General features: G+C 44.0%; 1 protein-coding gene across 1 annotated transcript in view; it reads right to left on the minus strand.

The window, feature by feature from the left end:
• Window positions 1-13794, minus strand: part of RAB37 (RAB37, member RAS oncogene family) — a 95141-nt gene extending 81347 nt beyond the window's left edge. Inside the window, exon 1 of the mRNA XM_036758174.1 lies at window positions 13720-13794. Within this exon, the coding sequence (XP_036614069.1) occupies window positions 13720-13794 (75 nt within the window). The remainder of the gene's footprint in view (window positions 1-13719) is intronic.
• Between the last annotated feature and the right edge of the window lie 709 nt (window positions 13795-14503).

Raw genomic sequence — 14503 nt, forward strand, 5'->3', positions numbered from 1 at the left:
ATGTCACACTTCAGAATTACCCTTTGTCTGTGGGGCCCCTCCCTCGATTGGAGAGTGGAGGGCTTCTCTCAGAATCTCTATTTAAAGAGGAAGCACAGACCAGGCATCTCTTCATTTCCCACTAGGCTGTACTCCTGTAGATTTCTCCATGATGATTCCATGCTGGGTGCCTTCTCTCCCTGCCCTGCCCCTCCTTTTCAATGTCCTTTTATGTGATTTCTTCTCCATTAGAATGTAAGTTCCATAAAAAAAGGGAAAAGAACCCCTATATACAACAATATTTATAGCAGCTTTTTTGTGGTGGCAAAGAATTGGAAACTGAGGGGATGCCCATCAATTGGGGAATGGCTGAACAAGTTGTGGTATACGATTGTGATGGAATACTATTGTGCTATAAGAAATGATGAGCAAGTGGATTTCAGAAAACCTGGGAAGACCTATATGAACTGATGCTGAGTGAAGTGAGCAGAACCAGGAGAACATTGTACACAGCAACAGCAACATTGTGTGATGATCAACTTTGATAGACTTGGCTCTTCTCAGCAATACAGTGATCCAAGATGATTCCAAAAAATTCATGATGGAAAATGCTATCCACATCCAGAGAAAGAGCTATGGAATATGAATGCAGATCAAACCACACTATTTTCTCTTTTTTGTTTTTTCTTTCTTGTGGTCTTTCTCTTTTGTTCTGATTCTTCTTTCACAACATGAATAGTGTCAAAATATGTTTAATATGATTGTGCATGTATAGCCTATATCAGATTGCTTGCTGTCTTGGGGAGAAGGGGAGGGTGGAAGGGAAAGAGAAAAAATTTGGAGCTCAAAATCTTATAAAAGTGAATGTTGAAACTATCTTTACATGTAATTGAAAAAAAATAAAATACTATTAAGTGCGGGTGGGGGGAAGAAGGGAAATGGAAAAAAAGAATGGAAGTTCCTTGAGGCCAGGGGCCTTTTTTTCTTTTTGCTAGTAGTTGTATCCCCAGGGACTGGTACATGGTAAACAATTAATAGATGCTTGTTGACTCGCTAGGTTAGTCACCGAAAATGCCCAAAGTCAGAAGATGGACAGTTGCATGTAAGGAATGACGAGGGGGTCAGTGTCACTGGATCATAGAGCACTTGAATTGGTTCAAAGTCATGGAAAGTAAGGCATCACCTCCTTTATCGTTGTCTGGGTCCTGGTTTATGAGCTTGTTAGCTAGAGTTGTGTCCTCTCTCATTTCTCATGATTCCTGAAACTGCTCAGGGAGCGAAAGAAGGCAGAGTATATGCAAAGAGGGGGAGGGGGAAAGCTTTTACTCAGATTGTTCACATGTTTTAAATTATTTATTCGCATCAAATATTCAGATTTGTGAGAACAGCAACAAATCTATTTTTAAAACTCCCAACATGAGCATGTGGTAGGTGCACTCAGTGTTTCCAAACTGTCCTCAGCCTCCAACCCAAACAGCAGTTATGAGTTACTTGAGTTCATCTGGTTTGATACCCAACTGTATGGGGCCTTCCTCAAAGAGAAAATGTAAGCCCCAAATGACTATCATTTGGCAGATAGCTTACAGTAGAGTGAAAGGAGCCCTGGGTTAGGAGCTATAGTTTCATGCATTCAGAGTGGGAAGAGACCAGAGATCCTCTAATCTGGGGGTGAACAAGCTACAACCCAGAGCCAAATCTGGGGCTCTAGTTGTTTTTGTATGGTCTACCAGGGGTGGAGAACCTGAAGCCTCGAGGCCACATGAGGTTCCCCACCCCTGGCCTAAGAGCTAAGAATGTTTTTTACATTTTAATGTAAAACTTTGTCTAAAAATGTAAAAAAACATTCTTATCTCAGGCACATAAAAACAAATTGGGGGCCCAATTTGGCCCTTGTTCTCACAGTCTGCTGATCCCTGGTCTAATCTAACACCATTATTCTACAGATAAGGAAGCTGAGATTCAAAGGGAGGGCAATTTGCCCATGGTCATATAGGGTAGGAGCAGCATGGCTTCCTTGGTTTCACATTCAGTCTTCTTTCCTCTATATCCTGGTGCCTCTCTTAAAAGACCTTGGTTTGAGCCAAGCTCTATCATTTGACTAGCTCTATCACTTTGGTGGGCTCAGGGAGGACTAGTACCTCTGGTGTGAGGGCTGCTTGAGCCCTTTCAGAGCTGCTTTCCACCTTTGGTGTCCACCTGATCCACCATCTTTTGTGTCCACCTGATCGATCTAACTCTCACCTGTGGCTCCAAGAAGCTGCAGCATGTGCAGTGGCCACACCCCAGTAAACCATTTCGTCAGACGGGCTAAACCAGGTTGAAGGTAAGTGAGGAGTCTCAAAACCATTGGTGAGTTAGGAGGGTGTCTACCCCACCCATGTGAAGACTTCCTCTGTGGAATGGGCAGATGAGAACAATTTGTTCCAATAGCCATGAAGGCAGCTGAAGCAGGTGCTGTGGAACACTTAGAACCTGGTTAGACACTGAAGATGCCAAGGTCATCCACTGCATCTTGACTCTGTTCTGCCACTGGACTGTGATGACTCTGGAAGAGAGAGTGAGGCCAACGACTTCATGCAACTCTGCTTCACTTAAATCCAATTTACGCAAGAGTCAAAAGACATCACCCATACCAGAGCAGGGAACCTGCAGCCTCAAGGCCACATGTGGCGCTCTAGGTCCTCAAGTCTAGCCGTTTGACTGAATCTAAACTTCAGAGAACAAATCCCCTTAATAAAAGGATTTGTTCTGTAAAACTTGGACTCAGTCAAAAGACTGCACTCAAGGACCTGGAAGGCCACAGGTTTCATACCTCTGACCCATACCATTTTTACCTATCTCAAGTCCTGTGGTGACAGGCAAGTGACGAAGCAGCAAGTGCAGATACACTGGAAGCTGTAGTCACAGCCCTGCACACAGGTGACCCAGGCCATATAAGCAGCAGTGTGATTCGGCAGCCCCCTGGGTGTCTGAGCGATCTTTTATAGATCACACTGCTCACCTGCTGGTGTAAAGAAGGGGCTAGAAAAAGTACCCTAAAAATTGTCTGCTTACCCAAGCCTGACCTGATTACTGTGGCAGGGGAGGATCCCGCCCTATGGTCAAAATACACAAAAAGGTACAAAAACTTGTGCAAGGATTATTCACTCATCATCTATACGTGGAATGTGTGCACACTTATAGACAACACAGAATCCAGTAGACTTGAAAGACGATCAGCTCTTGTTGCAAGAGAACTCAGCAGGTTTCTCATCCAAGTAGCAGCCCTGAGTGAAACAAGGCTGGCAGATGAAGGTCAGCTTACTGATGTTGGAGCTGGATACACATTTTCTGGAGTGGCTTCAGCGAAGTGGGGTGTGGTGAAGCTGGTGTAGGTTTTGCAATCAAAACTAATCTAGTCAGCAAGCTTGTATGCCTGCCAAAAGGAGTGAAAGACAGGCTCATGACAATGCGACGGCCACTTGTAGGAAAATGTCACGCCACCCTCATCAGTGCCTACGCTCCCACCATGATGAACCCTGATGAGGTCAAAGAAAAACTTTACAAAGACCTAGAGACCCTTATCATCAATGTGCCTAAAGAAGACAAGCTTACAACTCCGGGTAATTTCAATGTGAGAGTAGGTTCAGATTATCAGACTTGGCAGGGAATCCTTGGGAGGAATGGAGTTGGAAACAGCGACAGCAATGGTCCCTTACTACCGAAGACTTGTGCATCTCGTGAGTTTTTCATCACTAACACTTTACCTTTACACTTTGCCTTTACCTGTGCAATAAAACTTTACGGATTCACTCTCGTAGCAAACACTGGCATTTAACAGACGATGTGATTGTAAGGATAAGAGTGAGACAGAATGTGAGAGTGACGAAAGCAACTTGTGTGGTGCAGAGTGATCACAGACTTATCCTCTCCAAGCTAAATATTTGCCTTCCAGAAAAGTGGTGGCCCCAAGGCAAAATGACTACCAGGAGACTTGATGTCGACGGATTAGAGGGCTTCTCTGAGTGGGAACAGTTTGTGGCTAATCAGGCACAGTTTGTCACTAAACTCGGAGGGAGAGCTGGCAATGGTGGAGCAGAAAAGGAGCGGGCAGCTTTCAGAGATTCGTTGTACAGCGCTGTATTTGCTCATCTAGGTCAGAACACTTGCAAACATCAAGTCTAGTTTGATAGAAATGATGACGAAGCTCAGAAGCTGCTAAATGAAAAATGGGAACTCCACAGGGTTTACCAGCGGGACAGTTCAGCCGTCTCGAGGAAGGCAGCGTTTAACTCCATCAAAAGTAAAGTACAAGCAAAGCTTAGAGAGATGCAGGATTCTTGGCTCGGTGAGAAGGCAGATGAAGTTCAGTTTTATGCCGATAGTAATAATCCAAAGCGCTTTTATGATGCCCTGAAAGGTATTTATGGGCCACAGATATACGGTGCATCTCAACTACTCAGTGCTGACAGAGCCGCATTGATTAGTGATAAGGACATGATCCCCGAGAGATGGGCTGAACACTTCCGTGGTGTTCTCAACAGACCGTCACCAATCGATGCTGAAGCCACTGACCGTTTACTCAGGTGGAAGTCAATCCCTCCCTAGCTGAAGCTCCAGTGGAATAAGAAGTTTTGAATGCCATTAGCTTCCTCTCCTGCGGCAAAGCACCTGGTGCTGAGTCTATTTCCGCTGAGATTTACAAGGTGGAAGGGGGGTCCTCGGCTCATACAAAAGCTGAAATTTTCTGGGTCATACGGCAAGAGGAGGTTATCCCCCAGGAGTTCAAGGATGCCTCCGTTGCCCGTCTCTATAAAGGTAAAGGAAATAGATCGTCCTGTGATAATCGCGGGGTTAGGGGTGGCGGTGGTCTGTGTCTTAGCCACTACTCAGTCACAAATTCTTGCCAGAGTCCTTCTTAACAGGCTGATCCCTCACCTGGAAGGTGGCCGTCTACCTGAGAGCCAGCGTGGCTTCAGAAAGGGCTGAGGAGCGGTCGCTTTGGTTCTGTCGCCCAAGAACTCAAGGAGAAATGCCAGGAGCAGAACTGAGGTACGCAACATTTGTGGGTCTGACTAAGGCCTTTAATACTGCCGGTCATGAGGGCTTGTGGAAAATTATGTCAGAATCGGGTTGCCCGGAGAGGTTCATCAGTACCGCGCACCAACTTCCTGACGGCGCGCTTGCCCAGGTTCCGGATAATGGACGATGCGTTTGTGCTTTTCCGGTCAGCGATGGAGTGAAACAAGCCTGTGCGCTCGCTCCCGCGCTCTTCAGCATGATGTTTTCAGCCACGTTGTCAAGAGCCTTCGATGAAGATGAACACAGCGTCGAGGTCAGCTACCGCACGGATGGTAAATTCTGCAACTTGAAAAAGCTACAAGCCAAGACTGAATGTGAGGGGGCGCTGGTACATGATTTTACGTTTGCAGATTATTGTCCGCTCGATGTAGCCTCCGAAGCTGAGATGCAACAAAGTATGGATTGGTTCTTTGCTGCTTGTGCTAATTTTGGCCTAACAATGAACACCAAAGACCCAGGTGCTCCATCAGCCACCGCCGCACCATCCCTACGTGGAACCATCCGCGACTGCGAATGCAGAAGTTCTGAATGCTGTGGATAAGTTCACTTACCTTGATAGCGTACTTTTCAGCGACGTACACATTGATAATGAGGTTGGCGCGTGCATTGCCGGAGCTAGCTCAGCGTTGGGGAGGCTCCGAAGGAAAATATGGGAGAGAAGAGGTGTTAGATTGACTTCCAGACTGAAGGTCTACAGCGCTGTGGTGCTGACCTCATTGTTGTATGCCTGCGGAACCCGGCAGTCTGCCAGCGCTGTGCCAGGAAACGGAATCGCCTCGATTTGAATTGACTTAGGAAGATCCTGAAGATCGCCTGGCAGGATGAGGCGCCAGACGCTGAGGTGCTTTCCCAGACTGCACTGCCGAGCATTCGGACTCTGCCTAAGACAGTGAAAATCCAAGGGGCCGGCCACGTTATCTGAATGCCAAACACGCTCTTGCCTCAAAGACTTTCATGGAGAACTCCCATAGAGCAAGCGCTCGCATCGTGGCCACTTCCGCCTCAGACACGGATTAACCATGTGACCCTGGGCAAGTCACTTAAACCTGTTTGCCTCAGTTTCCTCATCTATAAAATGAGCCGGAGAAGGAAATGGTGAAGCACTCTAGTGCCTTTGCCAAGAAAACTGCCAACAGGGTCACCAAGGGTCAGGCATCATCATCATCATCATCAACAACAGCAACAACAAGGACGACAATGACAACAACAATGACAACTATGACAACAACAATGATAACAACAATGACAATGACAATAACAACGACAATGACAATGACAACAACAATAACAACGATAATAGCAATGACAATAACAACGATAACAGCAATGACAATAACAGCAACAACAACAATGACAACAATGATAATAGCAATGACAATAACAAAAACAATGATGACAACAACAACAACGACAATGACAATAATGACAATGACAACAACGACAATGATGACAACAACAATGACAACTATGACAACAACAATGATAACAATGACAATAACAACGACAATGACAATGACGACAACAACAATAACAACAATAATAGCAATGACAATAACAACAATGATAACAACGATAATAGCAATGACAATAACAACAATGATAACAGCAATGACAATAACAGCAACAACAACAACAACAATGACAACAATGATAATAGCAATGACAATAACAAAAACAATGATGACAACAACAACAACGACAATGACAATAATGACAATGACAACAACGACAATGATGACAACAACAATGACAACTATGACAACAACAATGATAACAATGACAATAACAACGACAATGACAATGACAACAACAACAATAACAACGATAATAGCAATGACAATAACAACAATGATAACAGCAATGACAATAACAGCAGCAACAACAACAACAATGACAACAATGATAATAGCAATGACAATAACAACGATAACAGCAATGACAATAACAGCAACAACAACAATGACAACAATGATAATAGCAATGACAATAACAAAAACAATGATGACAACAACAACAACGACAATGACAATAATGACAATGACAACAACGACAATGATGACAACAACAATGACAACTATGACAACGGCAATGACAATGACAACAACAATGACAACAACGACGACAACAACAACAACAATGATAATGACAGTAACAACAATGATAATAGCAACGATAACAGCAATGACAATAACAGCAATGACAACAACAACAACAATGATGACAACGACAACAATAACAGCAACAATGACAACAACGATAATAGCAATGACAATAACAACAATAATGACAACAATGACAATAACAGCAACACTGACAACAACGATAATAGCAACAACAACAGCAACGACAATAACAGCAATGACAACAACAACAACAACAATGACAACAGCGATAACAGCAAGGACAATAACAGCAAGGACAACAACGACAATGACAATAACAACAATAACAACGATAATAGCAATGACAATAACAACAACAATGATGACAACAACAACAACGACGACAATGACAACAACGACAATGATGACAACAACAACGACAACTATGACAACAACAATGGCAATGACAATGACAACAACAATGACGACAACAACAATGACAACAACGACAATGACAATAACAACAATAACAACAACAACAGCAACGACAATAACAGCAATGACAACAACAACAACAACAACAATGACAACAACGATAACAGCAAGGACAATAACAGCAACGACAACAACAACAACTATAACAATAACACCACCACCACTGCCACCAACACCTATTGTACAGAGTGAAGAAAACAGAACAGTGGATTGGAGAGCGTGTCCCAAAAGTCTTAGTAGAGCTTTAAGCTATGAAAACTTAAATTTAAAAATAAATAAACTAAAAATTAAAGCTTCGCCAATCCTTTTGGGACGCCTTGTATATATGTCAGATATCATCATTGTAACAGAATTTGGACCGGCACCCACCCCATGGAATATCCTTGGGAACTAGCCTGTTGTGCTTTTGCCACTTGTGGCGAGACACGTGCTTTGGCCTTTTGCAGAACTCTAGGCTTCTGTTTCATCTCTATACGCTGCCTGCCCACCTTGTCCCCTGAAGCTTCAGAATGGATTAGCCAACGAGCAGGAAGAACTCAGGAGAATGGAAAGGTAGAGCCAGCTTCCATTAATACTCTTTTCTTTCTCTCTTCCGAATGTGTGGCTTAGAATAGCTCTCTATTGGATTTTTTTTTTTAGATTTTTTCATTTTTAGTTTACAACACTCAGTTCCACAGATTTTTGAGTTCTAAATTTTCTTCCCCTCTCTCCCTTCTCCCCTCGCCCCAAGGTGGCATGGAATCCGATGCATGTTCCACATATACCTTCGTCTATTGGATTTCTTATGGAGGGAAGAGGGATATCATCATTCCTTGTCCCTTGGTAACCGTGGATGCTATGAACCCATGGCAGCAATCACTTGTGTTTATCCAGGTGAGCCCGAGACTGGACCTTAAGTCTCTGGTTGACTCTTCCTCTTTGTGTTTCTTTTCCTAAGCACAGGTGAGCAAACATTAATCCTGGGATGGATGCTTCCAGCCTTGGTAGAAGCTCAATGTGTTCCAGAAGCCGGGAGCTCGGAGTTTGCAGCTCTGTTACATTATCACTAATATGATTTCAGCAGTAGCGAGTGAACATTAGATAATAATAACTATTTAAGCAGATTTAAAACGTCTTTATCGCCTACCTATGAAACCCTGAGATATACTGACTACAGTATCCCCCCAAAGGAAGGGAGACACGCTACTTAGAAAGCCAGGATCATGATTCTGCAAATTTCTTACGTAAGAACGCGGATCGTACGCGCGCACGAGTCCCTGTGGATGTGTCTCCAGGACAGCGTGTGTTTATTTGCCTCTCTGGTTCTGCGTGTTTGTAGCTGTTACTCTTTCCCCGAAGTCGCCTCATTCTTATTGTAAGGCGGTGCGATACGTACACGGCCATCCGCTGAACATGAGGGAGAGCCATTTAGTTTGGCTGATTTCCGAGAATATCCTTCCGTACGATGATGCGGGTGCCGCGGCAGATGAACAAACAGAATCTCCTCCATATCCACCTATTTGTGGAGAAAGTCCGCGTCCGATGTAAAATGCTGTTCGAATCAATAAACCAATCACCAAATATTTACTGGGTACCTATACATTAGGGACCAAATGGGATGCAGAAAATAACCTCTGCGCTCAGAGAGGCATAGTCTAGGCGGGGAGATGTATTCGCATGGTTACTATAACTTCATCTCTAAGTTCTTCTCCTAACGAAAACCAACTCCTCTACACTCAGACTTAAGCCCGTGACCTCTCATCTTCTCTAGCAGATTGCTTCCTGAACCATCCCCCCTCCCTCATCTTCAATCCCTTCCTGTCTGATGGTTTCTCCCCCGCCGCCTTTAACAAGACTTTGCCGCGGTTCAGTCACCTCAGTCACGTCTGACTCCTTGTGACTCTATTTGGGGTTTTCTCGGCGTACCGGATTTGCTCGCCGTTTCCTTCTCCGGCTCATTTTGCGAATGAGGAAACTGAGGCAGACGTGATTTAAGGGGCTTGCCCCCGGTCGCACAACGAGTAATAAGTGTCTGAGCCCAGATCTGAACATGGGGAGATGAGTCTTCCTGATTCTAAGCCCGGGACTCTATCCGCTTCACTCTCTGGCTACCCCTTAAAAAGACTATCCTTATCCTAAAAAGCAAACAGAACTTCACTAGGCCCTGCTACCCCCGAAGCTACCGGCATTTATCTTTTCTTCTTTCCTCTACCTAAGTCTTAAAAAAAGGTATCTGCGCTTGCGGCCTCTACCTCCTCCCCTCCCCCTCCTCGACACTTCGCAGTTTGGCTTCTGGTCTCATCACTCAATTGAAACTGCTCTTTCCCAGGATACCAACGATCTTTGGGTCGCCGTATTCTTATTTTTCATTCTTCATCTTTTTTAATCGACCCGCTTCGTTTGACACGGGTGACTGCCGTCTCTTTCTGGGCGTTCTCTCCTTTCTGAGATTCTCTCTCTGCTCCGTCCTACTTCTCCTTATCAATGAAAAAGGACATGACCTCTCTCTATAAGCCAGGTTCCCCTATGACCTTTGTAAACCCAGATCTGGGGCTTCTCGGCGGGAGGAGATGTCTCCACTTTCTGGGTTTGCAGGAATTCCATTATCATTAGTTACATTATCAGTAGTATTATTGAAGGGTTACTATATAAACATGAGCTATAATAATAATGGTAGCCATTATTACTAGTACTTAAGTAGATTTTAAGATAGGTTTGACGGTACCTTTTTAGTCTCTTTTGCTTACTTACCATCCATACCATACTTCCTGCTTGTGTTCCCTAAGCTTCTGTCCTAAGCCCTTTTTCTTTTCTCTCTACACTCTTTCTCTTAGTAATCTCATCAGCTTCTGTCTGTCCGGATGACTCTTACATCTCTAGATATTCAGCCCCAGTCTCTCCCTTGAGCTTCAATCACGCATTGCGACTTGCCTATCGGACCTTTGAAACTAGATGTCCCAGAGACATCTTAAACTTCACATATCCAAAACTGAATTTATTCGCTTTCCTCCCAAGTCCTCTTTCCCCCCCTTATTCAATCATTTTCAGTCATTTCTGACTCTTTGTGACCCCGTGTGTCTTGGCAAAGACACTGGAGTGGTGTCGCATTTCTTTCTCCAGCCGGATTTGAATTCATGAAGATGAATCTTTCCAACTCCAGGCCCAGCACTCTATCCGCTGCATCACCTAGCTGCAAATTCCCCTTCTTCACCTTGCCCCCCACCAAATTCCTTATTCCTATCAAAGGAACCACTATTCTTAAGTCTTTCAGGTTGGTAACCTCAAAATTACCTCTAATTCTCATGTCACTGTTCCTCACCTCACATATTTATTAATTGCCAAATCTTGCCATTTCTACCTCCACAACATTTCTTGCCTCTTACCCCTTCTCTCCACTCACACAGTTACCATCTTAGTTCATGCCTTCATCAACTCTATAGCACTTAGTACATACAGTCCATGAAACTTAGTAGGTGCTTAATAAATGCTTGTTGACTTGACTTCTTACATAGATTATTGAAAAAGTTGCCTGACCAATTGGTCTCTTTGCCCCAACTCTTTCATTAATTCATCATCCATACTACTGCCAAAGCAATTTTCCTTAAGTGCCAATCTGACCATGTGGCTCCCTGTTCAGTCAACGCCAGTGACTTCCTCTAGCCTCTACAGTAAAATAAAAACTCCTTTGTTTAGCTTTTGCAACCTGGCCCTATGCATCTTGCACCCAACCTATCTTTTTTTTTGCATTTTTTGGACGTTACTCCTCCTCCTGCACTCTACAATTTAGGCAGACTGGACTCTTATCTGTTTCTCGCACATGATACTCCACCTTCCAGCTCTATACCATTTCACCGGCCATCCCAAATGCCTGGAATGCACCCTCTCCTTAGTGCCACCTCATAGATTCTTAATCTTCCTTTAATATGCAGCTCTAGCATCTTCTGGAGGAAGCCTTTCCTGATCCCTCCAACTGCTAGTTCCTTCCCTCCTAAACTACCTTATATTTAACTAGTTTGTATTTATCTGCATTTATTCACTTCATATTTATGCTGTGTATACACATCCACACACATATATATGCGTTTGTTGTCTCCTCCCTTAAAATGTAAGCTCTTTGAGAGCAGGGATTGTCTTACCTTTGTCTTTGTGTCCACAGTGGCTTAGCATAATGCCTGGCATATAAACACTCATTCAAGAAACACTTGTTGATTGATTGATTTCTTTGCTTTGAGGGTCATTGAGTTGAAGGGGAATGGAAATTGTTAAAGGGTTTCCAACTATATATTGTATTTTCTGGGGTGGTAACCATAGCTAAAAGGACTCAAGTATGAACAACAGCCTGTGTATTATGTCTCAGAAGAAATTTTCTTTTAAATGAATGATATTCCCCCCCTGTTAGATTTTTTTTTAAGCCTGGAGAGATGCCTACATTAATTTGTTGGGACTATTTTCTTTAACTTGATTTGCACATGTGTTCGTATCTGTGTACGTACTTTTTCTTGCTCATAAACATTCTGTGTGGACTGCGTATTCATCCCCAAGGATCTCTGTGCAGGGGACTGAATTCCCGTTGAACTAATGAAATCTTCCCCAACCTGAGGTGATTTGAAAACTTTTCAGAGAAAACCAGTGCATGTTTATCCTTCTGCATGCAAGGTATTCCCAACCTGAAGACAAATGTCCCTTGGATTTTTGAAATCAACAGCCCAGTCTTCAGCTCTCTCCTCTTTGTGTCAAGAAAATACAGTAACCCTTTGACTACAAAAAAAATTAAAGAACTGGACTACCTGAAGCTTTTCAGCGAATTCACAAGATGCTGATATAGGAAGGGAGAGGAAATATGAGGAACAGCAAGAAGAGACAGGAAACTTATGGGAAAGGGATGCTGAAGGCCAAGTGGGGATGACAACCAGTACTGGACTCTTATGAGTGAAAACAGAGCTTTGGAGCTCAATTAGAGAGCATTGTACAGAAAGAAAGCTCCTTTTTGATCCTTATCATCACTTCAACCTGAGACTTAAGGCTCAGAAAATTGGGACTGACACTTCAAACTAATGTAAAAGGCATCTGTCAAGGGCCTACTATGTGCAAAGCACAATGTTTTAAAAAATGGAAACACACACATGCAAATCAAGGTAAAGAAAAAGCATTCCAATAAATAGACATAAAAAGGTACCTCACTAGTCTTTAAAAATCTGACAAGGGCAATGTCATTTCTTTAAAAGAAAAAAATTTTTCTGAGAGAATATTTAGATTGTTGGTCAAACCTTAGGTCAAACCTTATGTTAGGGGATACACTGATAGGAAACAAGTTCAAGTAATTTACAATTTAGGGAGAAAAAAATGTGAAATTGATATAAGGGTCAAAGACACAAGTGCAAAGGAGAAGTCCAGGAAAAATGTTATGAGTAAATGTTGAGGTAAAAACCTCGAATGCAGTCGGGAAAGCATTAGATAGAGATTTGGCTTCAGTATCCTGATCTGCAAGACTTGGGGAAAGGTAGACCAGATAACCTCTAAATTCCCGGCAGTGGAGGTTCTGGGTTTTTGCAACTAGCCAACTCTTTCCGGAGACCTCTTGGCAGTATGTGGGACTCAGAGGCAGCTTGCCAAAGCCCTTCTGGCAGCCTTGTTTGCAAGCACAGTTCTAATCTGACTCTCCGAAGTCTATGCCTGATTCTAATTGTAGCCTAGAAGGCTAAGAACCCAGATCTAGAAACTGCCGCGGGAGCTAAACAGAGCTTTTTGCTCGAAAGGCAGTGGAAAATAGAAATTCGTTCACAGCTGCAGCGACGGAGAGATGGGAAAGTTTTTAGCGGTACACAGAAGTTCAGATTCGGTGACCAAAGAGGAAGGGGAAGAAAGTGAGAGGAAAGATATAGAACTTATTTAAGTGTATGAACCAAAACTGAGAGGCCTCTTGAGCTGCATTATTTCCTCAATTCATAAGCTACTTCCCCCAGCTTTTCTCTCCTCAGTACAGGGCCATAAAGCCACTAGGTTTGTTTTTTTTTTTTTTTTTTTTTTAGGAGAAACTCCACGGGAACACAAAGAATTGGCTAAGTTACCGCTCCACTCTAGATGGGGCCAAGTGGAATCTTACCTTATGCAGTAGCTCCTCGTTGTAACCGGGGTGTTCTACTCCTCCCTTGTAGGGTTCAGCTCTGGGCAGGTCCATGCCCGGGCTCAGAGTTTCTTCTCTTTGATCCCTCCCAATGCCGGGCTAGCAGCTCTCTCAATTGCTCTGCGTCAGCTGTCTTTCTGTATTACACCGCAGAGATAAAGACACCGGACTAAGCCCCTATTCGGGGTCCTGTGGGCTCCAGGTTGCAGTCCTCAGGACCAGTCTGCATCCGGTTTTAGCACCAGATGGATCTCTGGGGGAAGGCAGTAGCTACGCAGTGCTGAGCAGGCGGCAGAGGCTGGGGTGGCGTTGTTTCAGAACCAAGGACAGAGCTCAGAGGCATTGGTACCTGGGACAACTCTCTGACCCAAAGGCAGGTTTTAGTAGTTTCGGCACGATCCTGCCTAGGTCAAAGGGTGGCTGCTGCGAAGTTGCCAGGATACTGGGTTTCCGCCCAGCCTCAGCTGAGGCTCCTTGCACTACTACTCAGCTTTGCCTGCCTCTTTGGCGGAGTCAGACTCCAGAGGCTCTGCGGCTGGCTCTAATCCCAGGGCGTTGCGGTTCTGGCACTGCCAATTCCTACTTCTACAATACCTCGTCACACACGCACCTTGTCTGGTCGTCCCCGTGCACTTACAGAATAGTCCAGCGTTAGTACAGCTCCCCTTTCTGTCCCTGAACAGCAGGCTTGGAACCAGAAATCCGGAAGTTCTGGGCTACCTTCTCTGAACTTTTGGAATTTGAAACTCACTGACCTGAAACT

The sequence above is a fragment of the Trichosurus vulpecula genome, chromosome 4 (assembly GCF_011100635.1).
Source record: "Trichosurus vulpecula isolate mTriVul1 chromosome 4, mTriVul1.pri, whole genome shotgun sequence".
NCBI classification, from domain to species: Eukaryota; Metazoa; Chordata; class Mammalia; order Diprotodontia; family Phalangeridae; genus Trichosurus; species Trichosurus vulpecula.